Here is a 26,848-nt window from a genome sequence, read left to right on the forward strand (position 1 = left end):
CGCGCAGAGCCTGGCCTGTAGTGGGCACACAGCAGGTCTTACTGATTGACAGCTGTGTGGTGGACCTTGCAGGAGGAAGAGAGAACTTGCCAACTTCAGAAAGGAGCTGGGGTTTTGGACCAAATTTTGGGAAGAAGAAGACTTATTTCTAATCTTTAAAAAATTTGACTGGGATACAGGGTTTGTAGGAGAATGTAGGTGGAAAATAATGTAGTCAGGGCTCATTTGGGAACAGGATAAATCTGGCAGGGATAGACAGGTATAGGAAGTAGAGTCTTGTAGGTTCCAGGACCTGGACAGGCAACAGAGTTGCAGCAGTAGGAATTCGGAGGAGGAGACCCAGGTCCCAGGAGACCAGGTAACCAGGTGTCAGCCTGCCAGACGACAGGGCAGCTAATACAGGTGAATGTCCACTTAGCTGTGCTATTGATGGCTGGGAGATCCAGTATCAGGAAGTGGAAGCAGGACCCTCATTACTAGAGGACCCCATCCTTAGGGGACCTGGGGTACTGAGTACTTACCCAAGGCAGGGATTTGGTCATGGAGCCAGACCCCAGACCTTGTTACTAGCACAGGTGAAGTCTAGCTAGAACTGGCCAAAAAAGCAGATTTCACATGGTGTTTCTCAGCAGCTTTCTCAGGGATCCAGAACTTATAGGGTTGAAAATGCAAGAGCCCCATATAGGGAGGTTAGAGGCCTGTTGGATGGAACCAATCCCATAGTTACTGACAGCTGGTGATACAGGCTGAGTCTGGATTTTGAAGGTCAGAGTGGGAACCCCTGTGGGGCACACCCAGGCTCTGGAGGGAGGGAGAGCTGAGTGTCATCGTTGGCTCTTTTATCTGTGGCCATGAAGGCATCGAGCAAGTCACCTAACCATTCTGTGGGCTCCAGTAAAAAAAATCAGAAATGATCACAGGCCACAGTCAGGGGTATAAGCTGAGAGGCTGAGGTGGTGCCCTCCGAGTGGAGTGATAGAGGCCAGGCAGGACTCAGATGGGGAAGAAAAGTTGAATCCAGGGGGTGGTGTTTTGAAGAAAGAAAGGAAGGGACTTGGTGACAGAGTGTGGAGGGTGAAGGAAGGGGATTAAAGATGGCTCTGAACGGTTAAGCCTGGGAGATAAGAACCAGTAATGGAGGTGAGGGTAAAGGGAAAGGTGACCTTCTGCGTGAGTTTGACGTTCTGGTGGGATACCCTGGGCTTCTGTCTGCTGAGCAGATGGAAATGTGTGAGCAGAGCAGAACTGGGGAGTCAGAGGTACAGGTGATAAACCTGGGAGTTTCCAGAATACAAGTGATCCTTGAATCTGTCAGAGAGAAGGGATCTTCAGAGGATCCAAGGGAAGAGCACGTGTGGAGAAGAGCAGAGGGCAAAGGACAGAAATTTGGGGAAGGCCCATGATTAGGGGTGCAGGAGGAAGACGTTCCATCTGGGGAAACAGAAAAGGAACAGTTGGAGACCTCTGGCTGGCAGCTGGCATCCAGCTGGCAAAGCCTATCTCTAATATCAGTGAGCATTTCCCTTTTTCTCTAACACCTTTCTGATCCTACAACACTCCTCTACATCCCTCTTTTTATTTATATTGAGATAGATTCATCACGGCCCTAGATGATAGTCAGTTTTACCAACATTCTCCCAATAGATAGAGCAGCATTCTTCATTTCTAATTGTAGTAACAAGAAAATGTAGTATTGACTAAACCAAGGGAAGATAATTGCAAGTAGAAAGGAACAGTGAGCAGTGTGAAATGCAACCGGAGAGCCTGAAAAAGTTAAGATTGAGTACGGGTTAGTAGTTTTGTCTAGGAAGAAGACATTGGGGACCTTGGAGAAGGTCCCCCCAAGTTCCTGGGAGCAGAAACCAGAAAGTAACAGACCAAAATGTGAGTAAATGGTTGGAAATTAAAGGCAGTATGATTAGACCCTAAATTGAAAGAATTGTAAAGCAAAAGATCATTCAAAAAAGAATTACATATTAAGAAAGCTCTTTGGGGTTCAGGTGTCTTTGGAGGACAGAAGAGAACTAGCCACAGAAGTACCAAAGAAGTTTTGTTTCTTTTTTTTTGTTTCTTTTTTTTTTTTGGTGGTACGCTGGCCTCTCATGGCTCAAGGGCCCAGCCGCTCCGCGGCGTGTGGGATCTTCCCGGACCGGGGCACGAACCCGTGTCCCCTGCATCGGCAGGTGGACTCTCAACCACTGCGCCACCAGGGAAGCCCGTTTCTTTTTTTTTAACATTTATTTTATTGAAGTATAGTTGATTTACAGTGTTGTGTTAATTTCTGCTATACAGCAGAGTGGTTCAGTTGTACACATACATACATTCTATTTCATATTCTTTTCCATTGTGGTTTATCCCAGGATATTGAATATAGTTTCCTGTGCTATACAGTAAGACCTTGTTGCTTATTCACCCTCTATATAACAGTTTGCATCTGCTAATCCCAAACTCCCAAGAGTTTTGCTTCTTAATATGATCCTGTGGCATATATTATGAAATCCAGTGTATTTTAGGACCTGAGTTACAAGATATTATGACTGTTAAATTATCACCAGTATTTAAAAGTTAGACCAAGATTTATTTAAAATGAAACATATAAAATTTTTGGTAAAATTAAAATGTTCCTTTTCATTTAAAGAAATACTTTTCTTAGTCCTATGATAATTTAAGATTAGAACGATTTTACTGGTTATGCCAAGACAGAGCCTTATTTATTGATTTAAAAATATTTGAGCATTGCAAATTGAATATGTTACAGAAGGTAAGCATTATCAATACAGTAATCCTGTATTATTTACCATATGCTAGATCCAGAGATACTAATTGTTACTGACCAGGGTTCTTGGCCTCCTTAATCAATAGAAATTGACTAGAGACCAAACAAGAAATTCAGGCAAGGCTTTATTGGGGCCCCTGCAGCAGCAGGGGGAACAAGCAACAGGTTCCCTTGCTTGTTCTTGTTCCCTGAGGTAGGACGAGCTTGTTCCTTATATGGGGAGAGGGTAGGGGTGTGTCCAGGAGTCAGGCTGAGGGGTGGCTTAGGTGATGTTGAGTGCAGGGGGCACATGCCCGTATCCTGCTTTTTGCTCTGGGCTCTTCAAAAGTGGCAGTTGGGTTTTTTGGGCTCTTTGTATCTTTTGTCCAGAATTTGCCCCAACTGCAAAATGCACACAGTTATTTTTAGTCGCATATAGTTTCTTTGTATTTTGTTGCTGGAGGAGAGGTGTGTCCAGGTGCAAGCACTGCAGCACTGCAGCAAAGCCTGTCTCATTCAGATGATGAAGTATATTGTTCTATACTTGGGAGACTACTTGTAAAACCGACTATAATCTGGGGTGATGAGTCTATCACAATACAAATAAGAATAGGGATGTAGAGGAGGGTGTGTTGTGGTAGGATTAAGAAGGTCTTAGAGAATAAAGGAAATTATCACTGATGGGCTTTGCAAGAGGAATGCCAGTTACCAGGCAGAGACTGAAGTGGGGCCATTCCTGGGGGAGGGAGCAGTGTGCAGTGGCCTGAAAATGGGCATTTGCTTTGTTTGGCAGGGCTGGAAGCAATTGCAAATCACTGGTTTCGCCTCTATCATCGTGTTAGTGTAAATACCAGCCATTATACTTTGAAATTCTCTTGAATAATGTTCCATTGCCAATGAAGACATTGAAAATCAAATTAAAAAGAAACAAACCAACAAACCTGAAGCTTTATTTTTACCAGCTTGTCTTCTAGGATATTCAGTTATTTTTCTGTTGGAGATTAATTTCCCCTTGAAATGATTAAGGAAAACCTCACCATGCAGGTCTGTTATTGACAAATATCAGCCACATTGCTAACTTGACTATTTAATTGAATATTTTTATTTAGAAAAATGAGTTCCATCTTTGATCAGTCTAAAGACAACCTAAAGAAAGGCAATTATCAATTTTCTTTCCATTTTTTAAGATAAATTTATTTATTTAATTAATTAATTTTTGGCTGTGTTGGGTCTTCGTTGTTGCGCACAGGCTTTCTCTAGTTGTGGTGCGCGGGGGCTACTCTTCATTGCGGTGTGCAGGCTTCTCATTGCAGTGGCTTCTTTTGTTGTGGAGCACAGGCTCTAGGCATGCGGGCTTCAGTAGTTGTGGCTCGTGGGCTCTAGTCAGCTTATGCAAAAGACTAGTCATGCGATACTAATTTCCTTTTTACCATATTGATGACTCAGTGTTAGAAATATGCACACTTTAGGTCATCGGGTTCCATACTGATTTATTATGTATACACCATGGCCCTGGTAAAACTGTGTAATATTTAACTAGGGTACAATTATAAAAGTTGCAAGTAAAGTTCAACTGCCTTAATTCATGTATAAGTACACACAGATGTTTCTTCTGGCCAAGAGTTCCGTGCTTTAAATCATAAAATTTATCAATTTCCTCATATGAAAATCCTAATGATCATAAAAAGAGAAATGGCTTGGAAATTTGTCATATGAAAAGTATGACAAACTATTCGAAGAGATTGATTTTAGAAACAATTTGAATAGAGTGTTTTAGGCATTTAGCATGTATTATCTCTCCTTCAGCTGTTGAATCATCCTGTTCTTTTTTTATGGCTGCTGTTTTTGAATAAGAGTCAGTACAGTTTATAGAGGTTTTTGAGCCCTTTTTTGGGGGGCAAGTGCCAACATTAGATTGTGTTTCTTAAGAAAAAAAATTGTATGGTGGAGAATCTCTGAAACTAAATTTGAAAGGCACTTTGAAACTAAGTTTGACTGGGATTTGCTTTCTGTTTGTGCTCGTGTTTGCTGAATCACCAGTGGTTCCAAAGGTTAATTCAAACTTTGGTAGTGTAACCGCATTTCAGAAAACTGAAAGTAAAGCAAGGATCAGAATTTTTTCGTGCAATAAAGTTAAGGGTTTGCCTTGAAAGCTCATCAGCGTGTCATTTGACAGTGAGCAGCGATGTTTGTCTAAGAGGATTGGTGGCCAGAAGTAAGCCACGGGGTGTCTAATGAGACCCAGGGACCGGCTGGGCAGGATGCCACGGCATTTCTTGCGGGTGCCTTTCTCATAAGCAAAATGGCCTCATGCTGAAAAGGATGGTCATGAAGTCTGAGGAATTAGACTGCATGGAGATCTGAGTAAGCCCTGGCTTTTGAAATGAGTGACACTGAGCAACTGTGATTTCCTGCAAATCACATGGGGAATGTCTGTGGATGTGTCCGAGCGGAGAAAGAAGAACAATATTTAGATCCTGCCAAAACTCCTCTGAGCCTTGAAAAATATTCTGCTGGAAGAAGAAAATACTTTAGAAGAGAACCGACCAAGAAAACTGTAGGTGACACAAAGTCAGGAGAGCCAAACCATGAAAATGAAGGGAAGAGGAGTAGCATCCTGGTCTCCAGGGAGCAGGCAGCCCCCTGGTCCAAGGGGCTGGTGCAGGAGGGATGTACCAGCCCCAGCCTCACTCTGGAAGCGGGTGTCCAGCATGAGACGGTGAGCGGTCGGTGTCACCCTGGGAGCCCTTCTCCTCCTCAACACCAGGAAACAGAAGTCAAAGTTAGTGAACTAGAGGAAAGGATTTCAGAAAAAGACAGCACTCCCTACTGTGCAAAGAGGAAGGACCATTTCGATGATGTCAACCCAAGAGAAATAACATTCCAGAGAAGAACTGATAGTTTTTCTTTCCAAAAGGCAGCCAGCTTAAATTCCATTCACTGTGGTACAGAGAGAGTGCTTGAAAAAAGTGGGTTTTCTGAAGACCCATCAAAAAATGACTGCGGTGTTCAAGAAAAGCAAAACATGGAGAGATCTTGCCCTCATGCAACACATCATTTCCAGTTTGAAAAAAAGAGATGTGCTTCCCTCTGTGATAACGTGTCCTTTCCTTCCAAGGACACAAGTGGAAAGGAGGTAAGTGCAGCACAGAGCCTGAGTTTAACGTGCAAATAAGGACTCCAGGTGCTCACACCTGGCTGAGGTTCCATAATTTGTCCTTTGTAAACATTCTTTTCATATTCATTTATGTGAAAGCTGTAGAGTTCTTGGTGCATTTCATTTGTAGCCTTAGGTTTGATTACTATGATTTTATTTTTGGTGGTACATTCTTTAATCCCACCTTTATTTCAAACCCTATACATTTTTGTTACTGTTGGAAGACTCAGTGAACCACTGCTCTAAGATAACGCACGTCTTTTGAATTTCTGTAGTTCATGTGTCTTGACTTTTCCGATGGAATAGCCTTTGGAAACAAAAGTTAAATCAAAAAGCAGTTATGACAAGACAGATGTAGGGAGGAGATGCTACAATGATCAGTCAGCCCTGACCTGCTGATCTGTAAGTTTGATTGCTGATCCAAAACCCCAATTCTAGTTCTCTGTCCGTTTCCATACACAGGGACACTGACATAATTGCTTTCAGTTCCGTGTGTGTATCTGTGTATGCTTCTGTGTGTGTGTGTGTGTGTGTGTGTGTGTGTGTGTGTGTGTGTGCGTGCTTTGGGGGTGACAGGCACAGATGAAACTTCCCAAATCTATTCTCTTTGTTACGTGAGTTACTCCCCGGCCAAGTCTAAAATCAGAACTCACTTGGGCAACGGGTCATAGGAATCTGAATATGACTCAGGCTGCCAGGAAGTTGTGATCTTTATTCCTAACATGGATATTTAGCTTTAGACAAGTTGCTTCTCTGGGGTTTTTACTTGTCTTTAAAACGTAAGTGAATATTGATTTACTTGCCTGAGAAGTGCATCACCCAAGCAACGTCCTGTACGTGGTACCACTTGGCAGCTGATGGCTTTTTCATTTAAGCTGTTCCTAACTTTGCCTTTTAGGAAAAAATCTGGACGTTAAGTGGTATATGGAACATGAAACATTCATGGCAAGATCGTTGTATTGCTGGGCAGAGATCCTTGACCCAGTGGTCAGATGAGGTTTTTGTAGGGTCTAGGTGTGCAGTCATCATTGGCCTTGGCCGCTTGTCCTCCTGAAGCTGGTTCCCCTGTTTGTATCCACCAACGCGGCTTGCCAATGTTATGTCGTGCATTCTATTTACATTTTACAGTGGTTACATTTAAAAAGAAAGCATCCGGTCTAGGCCTTGTCTATGTAGGCCTGGCATGAAGGTCAGTGAAAAAGAAAGCCGCTTGGCTGCTGTGTGTTTATGAATGTAACCACTTGCTTTGCTCACATATGTTTTCCATCTGTTTTTTGCATAATTTGGCTTCAAGTAAGCCTCACATGTTTTCATTAGTGGAAACTCATAAAATCTGTTTCCTAGTGGTGCATAAGCCTTTTTTCCCACTTGAATTATACTCATGCCAAGGATTTTACCCCTTCTTTCTACTTTGTGTAGCTAATGATTTTTGAAACTTCAATAGAAAATACATGTGAAAATAGGTCATAAACCTGTCAGTCAGATTTGTTAAATAATTGTGATATGGAGGTACTTAAAGCCTCTTATCTTCTAGGGAAATGCTGAATGAGATAATCCTTATTTTTTTTCACTTTTTAAAATTTTTTTATTTTATATTGGAGTATGGTTGATTTACAATGTTGTATTAGTTTCAGTTGTACAGCAAAGTGACTCAGTTATATATTTATATATATCCATTGTTTTTCAGATTCTTTTCCCATTTAAGTTTATTATAGAATATTGAGTAGAGTTCCCTGTGCTATACCGTAGGTCCTTGTCCATTATCTATTTTATATATAGTAGTGTGTATATGTTAATCCACAACTCCTAATTTATCCATTCCCCCCACTTTCCCCTTTGGCAACCATAAATTTGTTTTCTAAGTTTGTGAGTCGGTTTCTGTTTTGTAAATAAGTTCATTTGTATCAATTTTTTTAGATTCCACATGTAAGTGGTATCATATATTTGTCTTTCTCTCTCTGACTTACTTCAGTTAGTATGATAATCTCTAGGTCCATCCATGTTGCTGCACATGGCATTATTTCATTCCTTTTAATGGCTGAATAATATTCCATTGTATATATGTACCATATCTTCTTTATCCATTCCTCTGTTGATGGACATTTAGGTTGTTTCCACATCTTGGCTATTGTAAATAGTGCTGCTATGAACATTGGGTTGCATGTATCTTTTTGAATTATGGTTTTCTCCGGATATATGCCCAGGAGTGGGATTGCTGGATCATATGGTAGCTCTGTTTTTAGTTTTTTGAGGAACCTCCATTTCTGTTCTCCTTAGTGGCTGCACCAACTTACATTCCTACCAATAGTGTAGGAGGGTTCGCTTTTCTCCACACCTCCTCCAGCATTTATTGTTTGTAGACTTTTTGATGAGGGATAGTCTTTATTTTATCTGAGGAGTTTGATATCTTAACTTCCCCGTGGTCCAGATAAAGACTGGTGGCAGAGTCAGACCAACAGCTTGGCTGCTCGTAAATGCACTCTTCCCGGTACTTTGGAGGTGGACTCTGCCTAATTATCTTTGGTTAGAACTGTGCACGGCCCTCTTTATCTTGCATTGGATTCTCCATTTTTCATTGCAGAATTGGATGCAAATGAGAGCTCTCAGCCCCTTCACTAGTATTCCATCCCAGAAATGGCCTGTTAGCCAGCATTCCTTTGCAAGACATTGTCCCTTCAAAATCTTTTCCATATCTTCTCTATTTGAGTCATTTTTACTCATTCATTTGTGTGTGCACGGTTGGGCTCAGTGACGTTTGGGTTAATCTCCAAAGTAGAATATTGCACAATTCTTTGAACTTATCTTAAGCTTAGACTTAGTTTAAGCCTCTGACTTGAACTTCCCAGGTCCTGTGATATTTGTCATTCTTAGGCTAGGTGACCAGCCCACCTCCTCTTTAATCCTTGCCATCGTAAGCCAACCTCGGGTGGCCCTCCAGGCCCTGGGGTTCTGTGGAGCAGACTCAGCCGCCCCTTCTTGGGCATCTACTGAATGTAAATCTCATAACCTGTGAAAACTTCACTAGGGTAAAGAGGTGTAAGTAAACAAAGGAAGCATCTTAGATTTGCATATTGCTTTGGAAGTGGAAAAACACTTTCAGACACGTTGTGTCTTTTGATCATTCTTAACAAGTGTATTAAATAGGTGAAATAGACAGTTCCTCTTTGGAAGGAAGAAATGGAAACTCAGGTTAAATAAGGTCCTTAAGGGAACACAGCAGATGAGAGTAGCTGAGTTTAAATGATGACACAGCATCCTACTTTGATGAGCTGTCAGAGTTCTGAAGGATATGCTGTGAACTTGGAACAGGGGTTGATGTTTATAAGAGCTGATGTTCATCTGGGGAGGATGAGTGTTGCCAACAGAGGTGGCAGAGGCAGAGCACGTTTGGGGACAGGGAGTGATGAGCTCAGGGTCTGCACCTTGTGCAGGGCCCCTTCTTTGTCTGACTCACATGCTTCCCGGACTTGTGACGGGGAGTCCTGCCTTTCCCCTCGAGCTGTGCCCACAAAGCATTCTTCTTCTTGAGTTTCACAAATCCCACCTCTTCCCAGTCTTGTGATGTTGCTCTCAGCCAAGATTGTTGTTTTCTCTATTTATAGGTCATTGGTTCTCTAACAGACCACATGTAAGTGTCACCTAAGGAGCTTTTAAAAATATAGGTGCCTGGGGACTTACCAATGGTAAAGAATCCACCTTCCAGTGCAGGGAATGAGGGTTCAATCCTGGTTGGGGAACTAAGAACCCACATGCTTGGTGTCACCTAAGCCCATGTGCCACAACTACTGAGCTTGCGTGCCTCAACTAGAGAGCTCACCTGCAGCAAACTAGAGAGCCCACTTGCTCTGGAGCCCACGCACCACAACTAGAGAGAGAAAACTCGCATGCCACAACTAGAGAGAAGCCTGTGTACCACAACTAGAGAGAAGCCCGTGCACCACAACTGGAGAGAAAACCTGCATGTCACAACTAGAGAGAAGCCCGTGCACCACAACTAGAGAAGCCTGTGTGCTGCAACAAAAGATCCTGCGTGCTGCAACTAAGACCCGATGCAGCCAAAAAATAAAAAACAAAAAAAAAGATAAAGAAAATAAATAAATAAAATAAATATTAAAAGAAAAATATAGGTGCCCGGATGTCAACTCTAGTGATTCTAATATAATGGATCACCGCGGGCCAATGATTCTGATGGTCAAGACTGTGGCTAGGGTGCTCGTTACTCTTCATATTCTCAAGTGGACCCCAGGGTCCCTGTGGTGCTAGAATCATCTCCAGATGAAGCTTTACCCTGGATTTAACTGTATCAGAATATCTTATGACAGAATGTGAGAGCACTGCATATGTTTCAGGCGCCCTCTCACATGTTTCTTGAAAACATGCTAAGTTCTGAGAACCAGCTTCACCCTTCATTTTCTCCTCATCATGGGTTTTCTGACAAGCAGCGTGGATCACGGGGCTGGAGGCAGGAGGTGTGAGTTCTCGCCAAGCTTTGCCACCAGAGAGCTGTGTGCCTTGGACGCCTTCTACATTTCTCCGGGTCTCGGCTTCATTTTCCAGAAAAGGAGGATGTGGGACTGGATGACGACATGACTGTTATTAGGCATGGTATTTGTGGAGTCCTACTGCATGCCAGACACCCCCCACTGTGCTGTTTAACCATCATGAAATGGTTCTGTTGTTTGCTGCATTTACAGAGGAGGACATAGAGCCTCAGGAGATGTAGTGACTTGCTCAAGTCACTCAGCCAGGACGTGGAAGGGCTTGGATCTCACCCACAATTATCTCCAAGCTGAACTTTGAACTGATGTCATTTCCCTACCTTTCCCCACATACAGCTCTTTCACTTTTAAATTCCTACAAATCCATGCATTTCATTGCATACCTTTCTGTTGAGTGTTTTCACCCCTTCCTCCATCCGTCACTTCTTTGATTCCTCTACCAAACATTTATTAGGCACCTGTTATATACTGAACCAACACTAGGCACTTATATCCCATTGTTTGTTCATTATAAATGATGGGGACCGTGGCTATAAACTTAGTCACCTGAAAGGCTTTGGGGATGAGGATGCTTAATATAGTTGTTCCCCCTTTACCTGCAGGGGATACATTCCAAGGCTCCCAGTGGAGGCCTGAAACTGGATAGTACTGAACCCTCTGTGTATGTACTGTGCTTTTTCCTGTACTTACATACCTATGATAAAGTTTATACATTAGGTACATTAGGAGACTATCCAAGTTGCCAGCATCACTGCTTTTGCACTTTGTTATTAAGTTATTAAGTAAAATAAGGGTTCCTTGAACACAAGCAGTGGGATACCGCAACAGTCAGTCTGATAACCAAGACATATACGAAGTGACTAGTGAGATGATTCCTGTTGGGGGTGGGGCAGACCGGTATGGTGCAAGATCTCATCCTGCTCCCCAGAATGTCGTGCCATTTAAAACTTAAGAATTGCTTATTCTGGGAATTTTCCATTGAATATTTTTGGACCGTGTTTGACTTTGGTTATTGAAACCACGGAAAGCAAAACTGTGGATAAGGGGGACTGTTGTCATTTTAACGTCCCACCCTGTCATATAGCTGTGTTAACTACTGAACACTAAACTCTTTTCATGTTCCTTTTCATCCTTTGGTGAACTGCAGTAAACAGGGCAGTGACATACAGGAGAGAAGCCAAGGAGGGAAGGGTGGCGAAGGGTGTGGATAGTGTACAAATTACATTATCAGCATCTGAGTAATGATGGGTTAGATATTTTCATTCATTGACTTTCTAAATTATAAAAACAAAATAATTGAGAGGTATCTCAAAATGTTAGAATAATACATTAATATTCAACCTCACTGAAATGTAATATTTATTCAGTATTTTTTTCTTTAACCAAGTCTTCTGTGAATCTTAAGCTATAGAATCGTGCTTAGAATTCAAGGACTAGGGTGAAATCTAAATATTTCTACTTTTCCACGGTAGCTTTGCTCTTATAGATCTTGAAAGCAAAGGTCATTTGGTTTATAGTTGACTAACATTTCTTTCTGAACCATTTCATCTTTTTTAATGAAAATGAGTTTATAGATTTTTAAATTTCTAGTCTTCATTTGGATTTCATGACCCAGTTTGTGAAAGTTTAGTTATAAAATCATTGCACAGAATTGGATCTCTATCAGCAATAGAATGCCTCTATCTTTTCAGTTAAATGAAGGACATGCCAAGTTTAAAATCCTTTACTATACAAGAAATATAGTCATATCTGTGTTAGTTTCCCCCATAATTTGAATAAGAAATAAATGAGCATTTGCTAAAGGTAGCCATCAACGTAGAGCATTAGCACTTGAACTTTATCAACTTTTTACTTTTATCCTCAATTTAACTCTTCCTTTTAGGAAGGCAGTTTTTAACCAGATAGCATTTTCAAAATATGTGTGCTGTCTTTACAGTTAAGAATATTTCGTGGAGCCTTTTCACACTTTTTTGAAACTTGGAAGCAGACTCTAAAAATGTGTTGATTACATTGGTTTCTGCCAAAATAGTTGAAACATTGTTAAAGAGATTATCTTTGGAAGCAAACATCTTGGCTTGGAAATATTTGAGTGTTTTGACACATTCAATGTGGAATTTGCTTTTGCCTGAATACAGTGTCAAGCAATGTGAGCAAAAAAATGTAGGGAATAATCCTCAGTCTGGTGTAGTCACTTCCACTCATGTGGGGCAGGCACCATTCTGAACCATGTGTGCGTGTCGGCATCTTGATGAGAGGAAACCAAGGCCCAGTAAGCGGTGGGGTCGGGGATGGAACATGGGTCACCACCCTCCACAGCTCTGCAACAACCTTGCTCCCAATGATAAACTTTCACTCTTGAAATAATTATGTTAAAAGAGGTGGAAGCATCTTGAGATCACCTTTTCCAACCTGCTGCTTTCATCCTTGTTAATACCTGAACTCTCTCAATTAGAGTATAAACTGTCGTTTATTTTAACAAAACTATATGAAGGAATTGAAATTCCCTGGATGATACTCGTGACTAGCCAGTAGGGATTTGGGTTCTGCAGGGAGAACATTTGACAACTACCATTCCCATATCCACTGTGTATCCCTTAAATCAGTTTTTCCTTCTGTAAAATGAGCTGGTTCATTGATAGATAAAACTCTTCCTGAAATGCTGTAGGGCGTCGCTACAGATTGGGTGTAGCAGAGGAAAGGGGACTTAGGAGCTCTTGAGTCAGAGGACTTAAAATTTTCTTTTTAAGTTTTATTTTTTTAATTGAAATATGGTTGATTTACAATGTTGTGTTAATTTCTGCTGTACAGCAAAGTGATTCAGTTATACATACATTCTTTTTTATATTCTTTTCCATTATGGTTTATCACAGGATATTGAATATAGTTCTCTGTGCTACACAGTAGGACCTTGTTGTTTATGCATTCTATACATAAAAGCTTACATCTGCTAATCCCAACCTCCCACTTCATCCCTCCCCCAACCCCCTCCCCCTTGGCAACCACCAATCTGTTCTGCATGTCCATGAGTCTGTTTCTGTTTTGTAGATAGGTTCATTTGTGTCCTATTTCAGATTCCACATATAAGTGATAACATATGTTATTTGTCTTTCTCCTTCTGACTTACTTCACTTAGTATGATAATCTCTAGTTGCATCCATGTTGCCGCAAATGGCATTATTTTCTTCTTTTTCATGGCTGAGTAGTATTCCATTGTGTATATGTACCACATCTTTTTTATTCATTCATTTGTTGATGGACATTTAGGTTGTTCCCATGTCTTGGCTACTGTGAACAGTGCTGCTGTGAACATAGAGGTACATATATCTTTTTGAATTATAATTTTGTCTGGATATATGCCCAGGTGTGGGATTGCTGGATCATATGGTAATTCTATTGTAGTTTTCTGAGGAACCTCCATACTCTTTTCCACAGTGGCTGCAACAACTTACATTCCCACCAACAGTGTAGAAGGGTTCCCTTTTCTCCACACCCTCTCCAGCATTTGTTATTTGTAGACTTTATTTATTTATTTTTGGCTGCGTTGGGTCTTCGTTGCTGCACACAGACTTTCTCTAGTTGCGGCGCGTGGGCTTCTCATTGCGGTGGCTTCTCTTGTTGCGGAGCACTGGCTCTAGGCTCATGGGCTTCAGTAGTTGTGGCTCACGGGCTCTAGAGCACAGGCTCAATAGTTGTGGCACATGGGCTAAGTTGCTCCGTGACTTGTGGGATCTTCCCAGACCAGGGCTTGAACCCGTGTCCCCTGCATTGGCTGGCAGATTCTTAACCATTGTGCCACCAGGGAAGTCCCTGTAGACTTTTTAATGATGGTCATTCTGACTGGTGTGAGGTGGTGCCTCATTGTAGTTTTGATTTGCATTTCTCTAATAATTAACGATGTTGAGCATCTTTTCATGTGCCTATTGTTCATCTGTATGTCTTCTTTGGAGAAACCAGAAGACTTACATTTAATGCAGGTCTTACTTCCCATGTCTGTGAACTAGGATGGTTTCTTGTTCTGAGGATTCAATGAAGTAGTATGTGGGAGAAAGACAGGAGGTTGTAGGCGCTTTATAACTTCTGTCTCACCACTGTCTTCTGCTCCTGTTAAAAAGGGGACACATGTTGTGACCACCTGTTGTGAAGAGCACTTCTTTCTTTCCTTGGACATAAGGTATCCTTCTGCACCAGCAGAGCTGCCTCTCATCCCCCAGGTCCATTCTTCTTTTGACTGTTTCTTCAGCAGATGTTTAGTGAATACCTATAACGTGTCAGAGAGTGTGTTCTCTAATTCCACCATTAGCTTAAAATTCTGTCAACCTCTTGGTTGACAGAAATAACCCCTGGGAGGGACCGAGTCGTAAAACTAATATGTTTATTTGCAGCTCAGTCCAGATGCATCCAGAGGGCCTATTGCAGCAGCTCTGGGAGAAGAGGAAGGACGTGAATCTAGGGACAGCTCTGCTGCTCTGTGGCGAGGCTGGCAGTCAAGGGCGTGTGTATAGTCTAGTGAGGGAACCTCTGTGAACCCTGACGTTTGGTTCCTGTGAGAGATCCAGGGGTGGGTCCTCCTCTGAAAATGAGAAGTGTTCTCTGTAGCAGCTGCTTTGCCAGTGTAGAGGCTAGGAAGCTCCAGGGGAAGGGTCTTGACCTTAGGGTTGAGGGGAGCTGGGGGCTACCCCTAACCCTAACCCAACCCGGGTTCAGACATCTCTCCAGCATTGAAGAGTGAGCACCCACTGGGCCTCCTGAGGAAAGATCAGTCTGAGTTTTACGGGTAGATTTCTTTTCTAAATATGAAGGAGAGATTTCACTCTCCTCTTGCAAATTCTGAGTTGGAATTTAGGAGACATAGGTCCATCCCCTCGGCCCCTTCCTGTTCGAGTGCTGAGACCCTGGGCCAGTCCCCTCACCTCCTTTGGCCTCAGCTTGTTCACCAGTGAAACCAGGGAGTTGCCAGAGGGCTTTGTGACCTTCCAGTTTGAGTTCCCCGGATTCCTTAATCCTTTACTATTTTTATAGCCTCTCTAAGTTAAATTTCTCAGTTCTCTTAACCTCAGAGACATTGCCTTTCTGGTGTCACATGTCGATTATTTAAATAGTAAATTTGATTAACTTTTTAACCTTTTCAATAAATTATAGTTATTTAAAAAAAATTTTTAAGTTGCATATTTGCCTAGTATAGAATAAAATAAATAAAAATGTGAATAGTCTCCTAGGGAGTATGTGCGTCAGCTTTGGAAGTTGGCTGTTGGTGTGCCCTCCCCTCCCTGCATGCCAGAACCATTACAACATCCATAAAAATCAGGTGTGGCTGTTGCCCAGTCATCTAGTGCCATTGACTTTACTCAGAGGACTTCCAGGCTTGCAGCCTCAGCTGACCAGAATCAGGAGGCTGTGGCTATTCCCACAGCAGGTAGCAGGGCCAGTCCGCTGTCAGCTGGGAGTGAACTCTCAGATGGGGGGTGATGGCTTGTTTTCTTCCATTGAAAAGGCATTTCAAGGCTATGTCCTGGGTCAAGTTTATGAAACTGTTTTACAGAAATGATTTCGATGACACTTAGGTAATGTGGGGCTCTCACTTTTTTTTTTTTTTTTTTTGCGATCCTCAAACGTTTTATTGACAGCAAAACTTCCGGCAGTTGAATGTGAGCCACGTGAGGGTGGTGGGCGGGGGCTTGCGAGGCAGGGAGGGAGATGGGCAGAGGGCTCCTGGCAGGGATGCCCCTCCTCCCTTGGGACACTGTGAGGGGCATGGCGGTGGCTGTCACGGGCTGGGGGGGGCATAAATAACACTGTGTGCAGGACTGGGGCAGCAGGAGGGGGAGCGTGGGGCAGCCACCTCAGAAAGGCCCACCCAGGCCACAGAGACACCCAGGGACGTGGGGCCACGAGACACAGACATGGGGACACGTGGGGCCAGGAGTACGCAAAAGGGGGTGATGGGCGGCTGGAGACACAGAGGCGGACACACCCAGAGAAATGGGGATTGGTCAGGACTCTGGAGAGTAATCTCCGGGGCTGGGCTCACCGCCTGGGCACTTCTGGGCAGTGGTCGGGGTGTTTGGTGATGATTGCAAAGTGAGCTTAATTGGCAGCCATTTACTTTCTAAGATGACAAGGTTTACATGAGAGACTAAAACCCATTCATACCAAATGAAAACGTGACACGTTTTTCTGATCTTTCCTCCCCGCCTCCCCCACCCTCCTCCCTCCTCCCTCCTCCCTCCTCCCTCCTCCCTCCCTCCTCCCTCCCTCCTCCCTCCTCCCTCCTCCCTCCTCCCTCCCTCCTCCCTCCCTCCTCCCTCCTTCCCTCCCTCCTTCCCTCTTTCCTCCTTTCCCTCCTTCCCTCCCTCCCTCCCTTCCTTCCTCCCCCTTCCCTCTCTGTCTCCCACCCCTTACTCAGCAGATGGTAAGTGAGCACCTAGTCTGACCACGTTGGGCAGGGTATGGGGAGGATGTTCCAAGGGGAGAAGTAGCCTGAACAGAGGACCCGAGGAGAGAGGGAGTGTTTAGTCCACATGGTCTGACGTTCGTATGGTTTGATCGTGGAATAGAAGGAGAATGGCTTGGGTCTGGGAAGACCAGCCAAGACTGACCTGGATTAATGTGCCTGCGGAGTGAGAGCAGGGCAGACGTGGTCCAGTGCAGCTGGTTAGGAGGCTGTTACTCGTCCCGACACTGAGGCTTAGTTCCAGAGGAAGGGGAAGCTCTCCTGAGCCCGGTATTGTTGGTATTGACACTGGAGACTAGAGGCGATGGTCCTGAGTAAAGATAATAGTTGCTTCAGCTCATCGTTGGCCATGGGGAAACAGAAGAAATGGGGCTATAAGACCCTCTTCTCCCTTGAAGACAGTCTTGGGGCAGCTCATGCATCCCTGGAATCAGGTACTTCGGTCTCCCCAGGTTCGTGGGGAATTCGCAGATGAGCAGGTTTGGCAGAACTGCTGCCTCGGCAAGGTCAGGATGGGGAACTGGAGGAGAGACCGATGACCCTGTGCCGTCTCTCAGCGCCTCATCCCCTCCTGTGCCCACCACTTCCTCTGTGACGTTCCACCAACCGTCTAATTTCCTTCTTTCCTGAGAAAACAGAATCATGAGCAAGAACTCCCTCCCTTTTTATCTGGTCACCTCTCCTTACTTTTCGTGGAGTGTTTGGGGTGGAAGCCAAGTCTGGACGGGTTGAGGAGTAAAGATAATAAAGATTATAAAACACAGAATGGTTTTTTTTTCCAGTTGCTTTACTGAGAAGAGAGTTGGTGCTAAGTACAGAGGAAACTGGGTTTATGAGGGTTATTTGTTTTTATTTATTTTAGGATGGAAGAGCCTTGGGCATCTTATATACTCAGAGCAAAACACCCAGGTGAGGGGAGGGTCACTGATAGTGAGACCCCCACCCCAGGAGGTGGAGGATTCACAGGAGGGAAGCAGGTCAGGAGGAAGCAAAGGTCAAGGGTGACAAGATGGGACAGTGAGGGGGCTCTTATGTGCGTCACTGTTTTCTCTGTAAAGAAGATGAAAAAGTGATGCCAGATGTGGAAAGAAGAGGGGGTGGGGTACGAGTTTCAGGCATTTCGGGAAGAGTTGGCAGAGATGCTGTGAGGGATAGAAAAACCAGCTGTTTAGGACACTGAAAAGAAAAGGCAAGTTTCCTGGAGCCCCCGGCTGAGATCAGAGCTGGGATTCGTGGAGGCAGTAGTCCACGTGGTGGTATGGTTTCCTCTAGTTCAGGTGTATACTCAGGGCAGGGGTGGAGAAGACTCAGGGCAGGGTTGGAGAAGACATACTGCTGCCTGGATCAGGGTTGAGGTTTGGCTGGGTGGTTGCAAGGTGAGGACGGAGTGAGGGAGTTGAGGATGGTGGTTGAAGTGATGGATCATGTGGTGCAAACCGAATGGAAAAGGAGGTAAAGAGAGCAGAGGGCTCAGAGACAGGGCAGAATCAGGCCAGTGGAGGAATGTGAGATGTTGCTGAGCCTGGTGGTTGGTCCAGCTGGAGTTAAGGAATGAAAGTACTGGAAGAATGGACATTGCTATCAGAAGGTACAGACCTGAAGTGGACTAAGTTGGGTTCAAGGTGACAAGATCCAGGCTGTGGCCACAGGTGTGTGTGACCGGCTGACATGGAGGGAAGACAAAGGCCTGTGAGGATGGGGCCCTGGATGCAGACGGGGAGAGCAGCCCGGTGTCAGACCGCTGGGGAGTGTGGGTCATCTTGAGGACAGCAGGAAGGTGGTGGCACAAGAGTGACCTGCTGTGTGAAGGCAAGGTCTTTGTGCCCATGGATAATGGTTTGAAAACTACTGGTTTTCACTGGGAGCGTTCGAAACACATGCCCTGCCCGTGGGCCCGGTGGTGTCCAGGACTTGAGTTAACGCAGTGCAGTGGCGGGGCCTGGGTTTCAGTAAAAAGGCAGAAGCGGGGCAGGGTAATGATGCTGAGGTGGACTTGGTTTCCCGTGGAAGAGATACTTCCGGAAAGTTGGGAGTGGAGACAGTCTGGGTCTGGGAGATGAAGCAGAGATGAAACGTGGCCGGAGAGGCTCAGTGAGAGGAAGAACTTGCACTTGGGGGGCAGCAGCAGTGACCCGGATGAGAAGCATGAGGGCTTCCAGTTTCGAAAGGAACTTGGGTCTAAACGATCTTGCTTGTGTTAGATGCGAGCTGACAGATCGCTGGTGAGAGGCTTGAAGCAGCAAATACTGCTCATGAAGTTGTGGGAGAAGCTGACATTTGTAGAGTTTTCTATCTGCCAGGTCCTGTGCTGAGATAGTGCAGATTATCTTGTCTAAACTTTAGAACTGCTCCAGGAGGAAGATGTTATTATGGCATCATGTAAGTTTTAAAAATGAGGAGAATCTTTTCTTTGTTTTAATTGAAGGATAGTTAATTTACCATGTGGTGTTGGTTGTAGGTGTAAAGCAAAGTGATTCAAGTATACATATATTTATATATATTCTTTTTTAGATTCTTTTCCATTACAGGTTATTACAAGATATTGAATAGAGTTCCCTGTGCTGTACAGTAGGTCCTTGTCGTTTATCTCTTTTATATATAGTCGTGTGTATCTGTTACTCCCAAACTCTTAATTTATCCCTCCCCCCCTTTCCCCTTTGGTAACCATGTTTGTTTTCTATGCCTGCGAGTTTCTTTCTGTTTTGTAAATAAGTTCCTTTGTATCATTTTTTTTAGATTCCATAAATAAGCTATATCATATATTTATCTTTCCCTGTCTGATTTACTTCACTTAGTATGATAATCTCTAGGTCCATCCACGTTGAGTAGCTCTGGGTCTTATTCCTCTTAGTGGTTGCAGTTGGGATTTGAATGCAGGCATCAGGAATTGAAACCATCTCTGCTCTCTGTGTGCCTCCAGGATTCGAAGGGAGGAGCCTTGGTTACTTCCTAGAATCCCACGTGGCCTGCCCTTGATGGAAGAGTCAGGCTGTTTTGCTGAATGCACAGATTTTACATTAGGAGTCATGAGTGGCAACGGCAGACTTAACAACGTTTAGCGTTTGGTTTATTTTGCTTTTTAATTTTGTTTACACCGTATCATGAAAAGTTTGATAGACTCAGATAGGTAGTGGCTAGTGGTAACAGTATATCTAAAAATGCCTTGATTTCCCTGTGGGGTTACTACTCAGTTAATTGGAAATCCCAGGAGAAGCTGAAAGACTAAACGTGATAGTGGTCTTCGATATGTTAAAGTTTGGTTCAGAACATATTTGAAATACCCTTTAAAACTATAGCTTTTGAATCAGTGTATGCATGTGTAATGGTCTGATACAGTGTGTGTGAGAATAACGTGCTGAAATATGATTTGGGAACTTTCGGGAACTTATTTAATAAAATATATTATTTTCTCCTGGTTGATGTTTAGCCATATTCAGACCTCTAAACTCTTCTTCTTAATATCTTTCCCTGGATGTGCTGGGCAGCGCTGCAACTATTAAACTTAACCCTGTGGTTGAAATGTTTTGGCAGCCCTTGTTAATAGGTAGTTACCTTTGTGACTGGACTGGCGTGGAACGTTCTTGACCCGGCAGAAACCAGTCCCCGCCTCTGCCCAGCTATCGCCCCTTTCTTCATATAGCTATAAATATCACCCACGTAGCTCCTGTGTTCTTAGGGTTCCCAGAAGCAGCTGATTTTATATATATATATATATATATTTTAATTTTATTGAAGTATAGTTGATTAACAATGTTGTGTTCATTTCTGCTGTACAGCAAAGTGACTCAGTTATACATATATACATTTTTATATACTTTTCCATTATGGTTTGTCATAGGATATTGGATATAGTTCCCTGTGCTATTTATTATACAGTAGGACCTTGTTGCTTATATCCATCATATATATTCTAATTTGCATCTGCTAATCCAAAACTCCCAGTCCATCCTTCCCCCACTCTCCTCCCCCTTGGCAACCACAAGTCCAAAAGAAGCTGATTTTATAATCTGTAAAGGCTCTTGTGAAATTTTGCATAGAGGTTCAACTTTTCATTTACAGTTTCCTAGATTCGTTTCTCTGAACCTTGTTTTCAGAGATTTCAATTGGTCTGAGGCAACAAATTTGAAAACTTTTATCTTTTACTCTTTTCCTAAGAGAATTGGGAGAATAATAAAGCCAAGTATTTGCTTCTCCCTTTGTCAAAAAAAAAGAATAACCATAGCAATAAAATAGCCAACAAATTGAAAGTGTACTTACTGTGTGCCAGGCATTACTCTGTGTCCGTGTTGTTGAATTTGCACAACACAGTGTAATGACTGTTATCATCCTTGTTTTACAAGTGAGAGAACGATCTTAAAGCAGATAAGTAACTTGAACATGTAGGTGGTAGAGATGGGATTTGAACTCCTGGGATGTGCTGGAAAGGCTCGCCAGCATGATTTTAGGGCAGAATGTCAGTTGGAAGTTGGGCGATGTTTCTGCTCTTTTTTTTCCCCCATGTTTTAAAAAAAAAATTACCAAAGGGGAGAGGCGGGGGGAAGGATAAATTAGGAATTCGGGATTAATAGATATACACTACTATATATAAAAGAGATAACCAACAAGGACCTACCTTATAGCACAGGGAACTGTACTCACTATCTTATAATAATCTATAAGGGAAAAGAATCTGGAAAAGAATATATAAATATGTAACTGAATCACTTTGCTGTACACCTGAAACTAACACAGCCTTGTAAATCAACTATACTTCAATAAAATGAAAACAAAAACAAACAAAAAGAAATCCTTCCCATATATCCTATATAACATGTTCATGCACACAGTTCTTTCCTGTGCTGTGGAGATGAGCACAGATTCCTAGGAAAGATGACTAAATTGAGGTACACCTGCACTTTCAAATACTGGCCCTGTGTGGGGAGCCTTGCTCCGGCTGTGTCTGGGTGTGAGCTCCCTGGAACGGCTGTCTCACCCAGTACCGGATGGAGAGAGGCGTGTTGGCCTATATCCCTTCCACGGGGTGCTGGCAGAGCTGGTAGGCCTAGGGTGGGCTTAACTGCCACGTGTCCCTTCCCCACGTCCCTGGGTTGGCCTCTAGTCCTCTGGCTCCTGGAGCAGCGGTAGGAATAAAGGGCTTTCTGTTTGCACCAAGCAATGGCCAGTGTAAAAGGCTTTCTTTGTTTTATTTTATTTTTTTAAATGTTATTGAAGTATAGTTGATTGACAATGTCATGTTAATTTCTGCTGTAGATCAAAGTGACTCAGTTATTATACATATATATTATTTTTCATATTTTTTATTATGGTTTATCACAGGATATTGAATATAGTTCCCTGTGCTATATACAGTAGGACCTTGTTGTTTTTCCATTCTATGTGTAATAGTTTGCATCTGCTAATTCCAAACTCCCAGTCCATCCCTCCCCCACCGCCCCTCCCCTTGGTAACCACAAGTCTGTCCTCTGTGTCTTTGAGTCTGTTTCTGTTTTGTAGATAACTTCATTTGTGCCATATTTTAGACTCCACATATAAGTGATATCATTATGGTATTTGTCTTCTCTGTCTGACTTAATTCGCTTAGTATGATAATCTCTAGGTCCATCCATATTGCTGCAAATGGCATTATTTCATTCTTTTTTTTACAGCTGAGTAATATTCCACTGTGTGTGCACGCGTGCGTGCGTGCGTGTGTGTGTGTGTGTGTATATATGTGCCACATCTTCTTTATCCATTCACCTTTCTAGACTAAGGGCTATCTTTGGTCTGGGTTTTCTACTTTCAGTTGCCTGACTGCCTGTTTGGACCTTTGCCTTCTGTGTTGTTTTTACAGTGTCTTAGCCTCTCAGAGTTTAGACTGAAAAGAGTCTTGAACATTATCTGCTTCTGCCTCCTTCCTCCTCATAGATGAGAATGTTGACTCACAGATGTAAAATGACGTGTTCAAAGCTATGGGACTAGCGGCCAGGACTGGGGCCAGTGTCATGACTTCAGGGATTTTCTTCCTGGTGCAGGATGACTTGCCCCCCCCTCCATTTTGCTTCCCATCTGACCCTGGCTGGCCGCCTGTCCTCTTGATCCCCTGGCTTTGCTCCTGCACTGGCTGAGGGAACAGTTTGCCGGTGTTACTCCCAGTTTGGAAATCACTGTGTGACCCCTGCCGAGGTCACTTGGTGCCTTAATGTCATCATCAGCAGGTTAAGTAGGACCCTTATCAAAGGGCGACTTGCAGATGTAAATCGTGTGAACTGGGGACCTGTTTTATTATCGTTTAATGGAAGAGACTTTAAAAAATTAATGAAAACAAAGTATAGGGAAAATTATTTGATAAAAGTTTCCCATTGAGTAAGCTGAATGAGGATTCATGAGAAAATTAGAGAGACCTCAAGCCAAATTGTTATGTAATGTGGTTAATTGTAGAGGGTGCTGTTTTCCTTTTCTGTTCTTTACACAGAATACCTGTTGGATCAAGTTCTCTGCAGGCAGTAACGTAGATTAATTTGTAGGTTCTGCTTTGATCCATTTGAACTTGGAAAAACATGTGCTTAAGTTGTTTGAACAGATCTAATTAGTAAAGTGGAATGGAGAATTTTCAACACTGGGACATTTTGGAATGAAAAATAAATGAGATGCTTGGGTTAAATCTGACTTTTCCATCTGTTAACCTCTTTGAAACTCAGTTTCCCTATATGTAAAATGGGAAAAATATACTCCTCTTACAAGTGAGAGTTAGGAGGATTAAGTGAAACAGCACTTGTAAAGTGCTTGGCACATAGTAGGTTCTTAATCTGTGTTAGTTTCCTTCCTTCCTAATGGTTTAATGTTTTCTGTTCCATTTAGATATCTGACATCCATGTTACTGGTGAGTCAGAAGACATGTCTGCAAAAGAGAGATTGTTACTGTGGACACAGCAGGCCACAGAGGGTTATGTGGGGATTCAGTGTGAAAATTTCACCACCTGCTGGAGAGATGGAAAACTATTTAATGCCATCATTCATAAATACAGGTATGGAATTTGTTGGGTTTTTTCCCCCTTTGACAAATCTGAGAAGTGTTTCTTTCATTTCCAAATTTTAAAATAACCTTTTATTATTAGACAAGCACTGAATGTGTATGGCAGAACATTAGAAATACAGACAAGTGAAAAAAAAATCACATTTCCACTACCCAGAGATCGTTACTCAGATACACAGAGCTATGGTGTGTCTTTGGATTTTGTCAGTGACTTCGTGGAGAGTAAGCTCTGATACGTAGAATCTGTAGGTGGAGGACCAAGATTGTGTATGTAGAGAACTGATGATTAGTGAGGTCAAGGTTCAGATTAAGCCTCACAAGTTTCCATATCATAGCGTCCTCATCTAGTTACTCTAGTAAGCAGCTGGGTTTAACGATGGCCAACTTCGGGGTGGTAATCAGTTTCCCGGTGAGAATTGTTAACCCCAAGATCTGAGTTAACACTGACGTAGCACCTACTAAGTGCCAGGTGCTGTCCTAAGCAGTTTACATATGTTCATTCACTCAGGCCACACAGCATCCCTAAGGGAATCTTGTCCTCCCTGAGTTACAGACAGAAACTGAGACCAGAGTAAATACTTGCTTCAGGTCACAAAACCATCGAGTGTCAGGCTTGGGATTCAAACCCAGGTACTTGCCTGTTGAGTCCACACTCCTATTGCCTTACAAAAAATGAAATTCCTGGAAATTCTTTACTGAAAATGATGTTTTGATCTCCGTTATTTTTCTTAGTTTTGCAAGGATTATGTCATGTCGTTGAAGAACTGAATATCTTCCCAAATAGAGTAACTCACTAAACTGACAAACTTATTGGATTGCAATAAAAACAATAGGCGGAATAGGTCATATTTTGATAACTTTCTGCATGTGAGGCATTCTGTTAAATGCTTTCCTTATGTTATCTCACTCATCTCCCAGAGTCCCATAAAGCAGGAGCTGCTGTCACCCACTTTTATAGATGGGGAACTTCAGGTTAGCCAGGGTCACACTGCTACCAGCTTGCAGAGCTAGATTCTCACCCAGTCTGTTTGCCTGGAACCCCATCTCTCCCTTTCTCTTTCTTCCTTTCCTTTCTCTCCCCTTTCTCCCCACTCTTTTTTATTTTGGAGACTTTGACATCTATAGAACTGAACTGAGTCTCCCATGGGTCCACACCCAAGAGTCCCCTTTAAGCGCTGTCATAGTCTGCTTCCTTTACAGGACAACATTTCAGTAGAGGTAGGTGTAGATTGCTGAGTTAAAAAGAAAATCCTGTGGTTGCCCAGAGTAAAGTGCCAGCTCTCCTTGAGGGACACGGTGCCAAGAGGGCTTCATGGTCACAGACAGTGTGATGATCACACTGTGTCCCATGTGACTTAGAACACAGGCCGTCAAGTCTCACCTGTTCTGTACCTGGGGTGGAAAGGTCTTCTTAGCCTTTGAATGACAGTATTTGGATTGTTACACCAAAGGATGTGTGTCACGATGCATTTTGAGGGTGTGCTCTGCTCTCTGAAGTTTTTTAGCTTAGAAGCAAAACATTTAGAAGCCAGCTATTCTTCTAAAATAATTGACTTTTAAAAACAACTGATCTCCAGGCATTGTCTCTTCAATACTTAGGAAGGATTATGAGTACCAATTGGTATATACCTGCTGTGCATTTTTATACTTAAATAAGTCACTGCTGTGTCACAGATCCTAAAATTTCCTGTTTAATGTTACAGAACTCACGTTGCTTTAGGAAAAGATTTGGATCTTGTGAAAGTCATTTGTTTTGAACTTTTATTTTGACAGAGTGATCATTTTAGAACATTGCTTAGCTTTAACTTTTTTTTTTTAATGCAAGTATAGTTGATTAACAACGTGTTAGTTTTAGGTGTACAGAAAAGTGATTCAGCTGCATATGTATCTATTCTTTTTCAGATTCTTTTCCCTTATAGGTTATTATGAAATATTGTGTAGAGTTCTGTGTACTGTCTATTTTGTATATAGTAGTATGTTTAGCTTTAACTTTGAACTTGGATTTCCTAGTGTGCTTTGTTTTCCCTTGTTGGAGTTCATGGTAAAAATACTGAATATCAGGTTTAAATACTTCGAAGATATCTTTGTTGCTGAAGTTTTGTTCAGTTACCCTATGCCTAGAATTACTGTGGTTTCTTTTACTAGAAGAAATCTTTCATCTGTAGAACTGTATTTTTTGTAAGTTCTTGGGCCTTTCTCTTTACTTAAAAAACAAATGAGTACTTTTTTTTCCTAGTATGTGTAAGAATTAAGCAGGTGGCATTGAGCTCCACATGGTTTTCTTTGGTGAGAGCCTTGATTTACTCTAGGAACAAAGGAGACAAAGTTATGAACAATTATGAAATCACTGTTAGCGGATTTTTGGCTATTGGGCAGTACTAATCACATTTAGAGAGTAGTGTTTTACTTAGCATTTGTTTTTACTTGATAATTATTCTCTTAAATTTTGTAATGTATTTATTTGGATTCGCTCTGGAAATATACCCACTTCATTGGGCTTTTTGGATTTTTTCAGATAAAAAGTTTTATTATTTATATGAATTTTACTTGACTTCTGTAATAAAAATCATCTGAGGTGGCACATGGGTTTGGTTTCTACTCAGATGCCAAGTCTAACCATATAGGATACTTTGTTGAGAAGGCCCTTAAGAGGGAAGGAGGGCTTCACAGGAAACAATCTCGTGATTGAGGCAGTGGATGGAAAGAGGGTTATGGTACTCCGATGTGACAAGGTCACCTGCAGTAGATAGAATGCGAGAGATTTCTCTGGAGATGAGAAGGAAAATAGTGTTTATCATTTAAGAGTAAACCAGTATTATTTGTAATAACTGATTTAGTAAGGTTTTTGTGTACAATTGTCCCCTGGTATCTGCCAGGGGGGTTGGCTTTAGGACCCCCGCAGATAACAAAATCTGTGGATGCTCAAGTCCCCTACGTAGCATGGTGAAGTGTTTGCATATAACCTCACACATCC

The 26,848-nt window shown here is 42.6% G+C and overlaps 1 protein-coding gene across 15 annotated transcripts in view; it reads left to right on the plus strand.

Moving 5' to 3' along the window:
* Positions 1 to 26,848, plus strand: part of DST (dystonin) — a 558,750-nt gene that overhangs the window by 321,841 nt on the left and 210,061 nt on the right. For 14 of the 15 annotated variants that reach the window (XR_014326489.1, XM_082847286.1, XM_082847281.1 and 11 more), the window contains one exon: positions 23,700 to 23,866. Coding sequence is in view for 14 of the 15 variants with exons in the window: in XM_082847286.1 (XP_082703412.1) it covers positions 23,700 to 23,866 (167 nt within the window). In the remaining variant the exon portion in view is untranslated. Of the gene's footprint in view, positions 1 to 4,851; positions 5,892 to 23,699; positions 23,867 to 26,848 lie in introns of those variants that run through there. The other variant, XM_082847290.1, reaches the window with a different exon arrangement.

The sequence above is a fragment of the Leucopleurus acutus genome (genome assembly GCF_964270905.1).
Source record: "Leucopleurus acutus genome assembly, chromosome: 10".
Classification (NCBI taxonomy): Eukaryota; Metazoa; Chordata; class Mammalia; order Artiodactyla; family Delphinidae; genus Leucopleurus; species Leucopleurus acutus.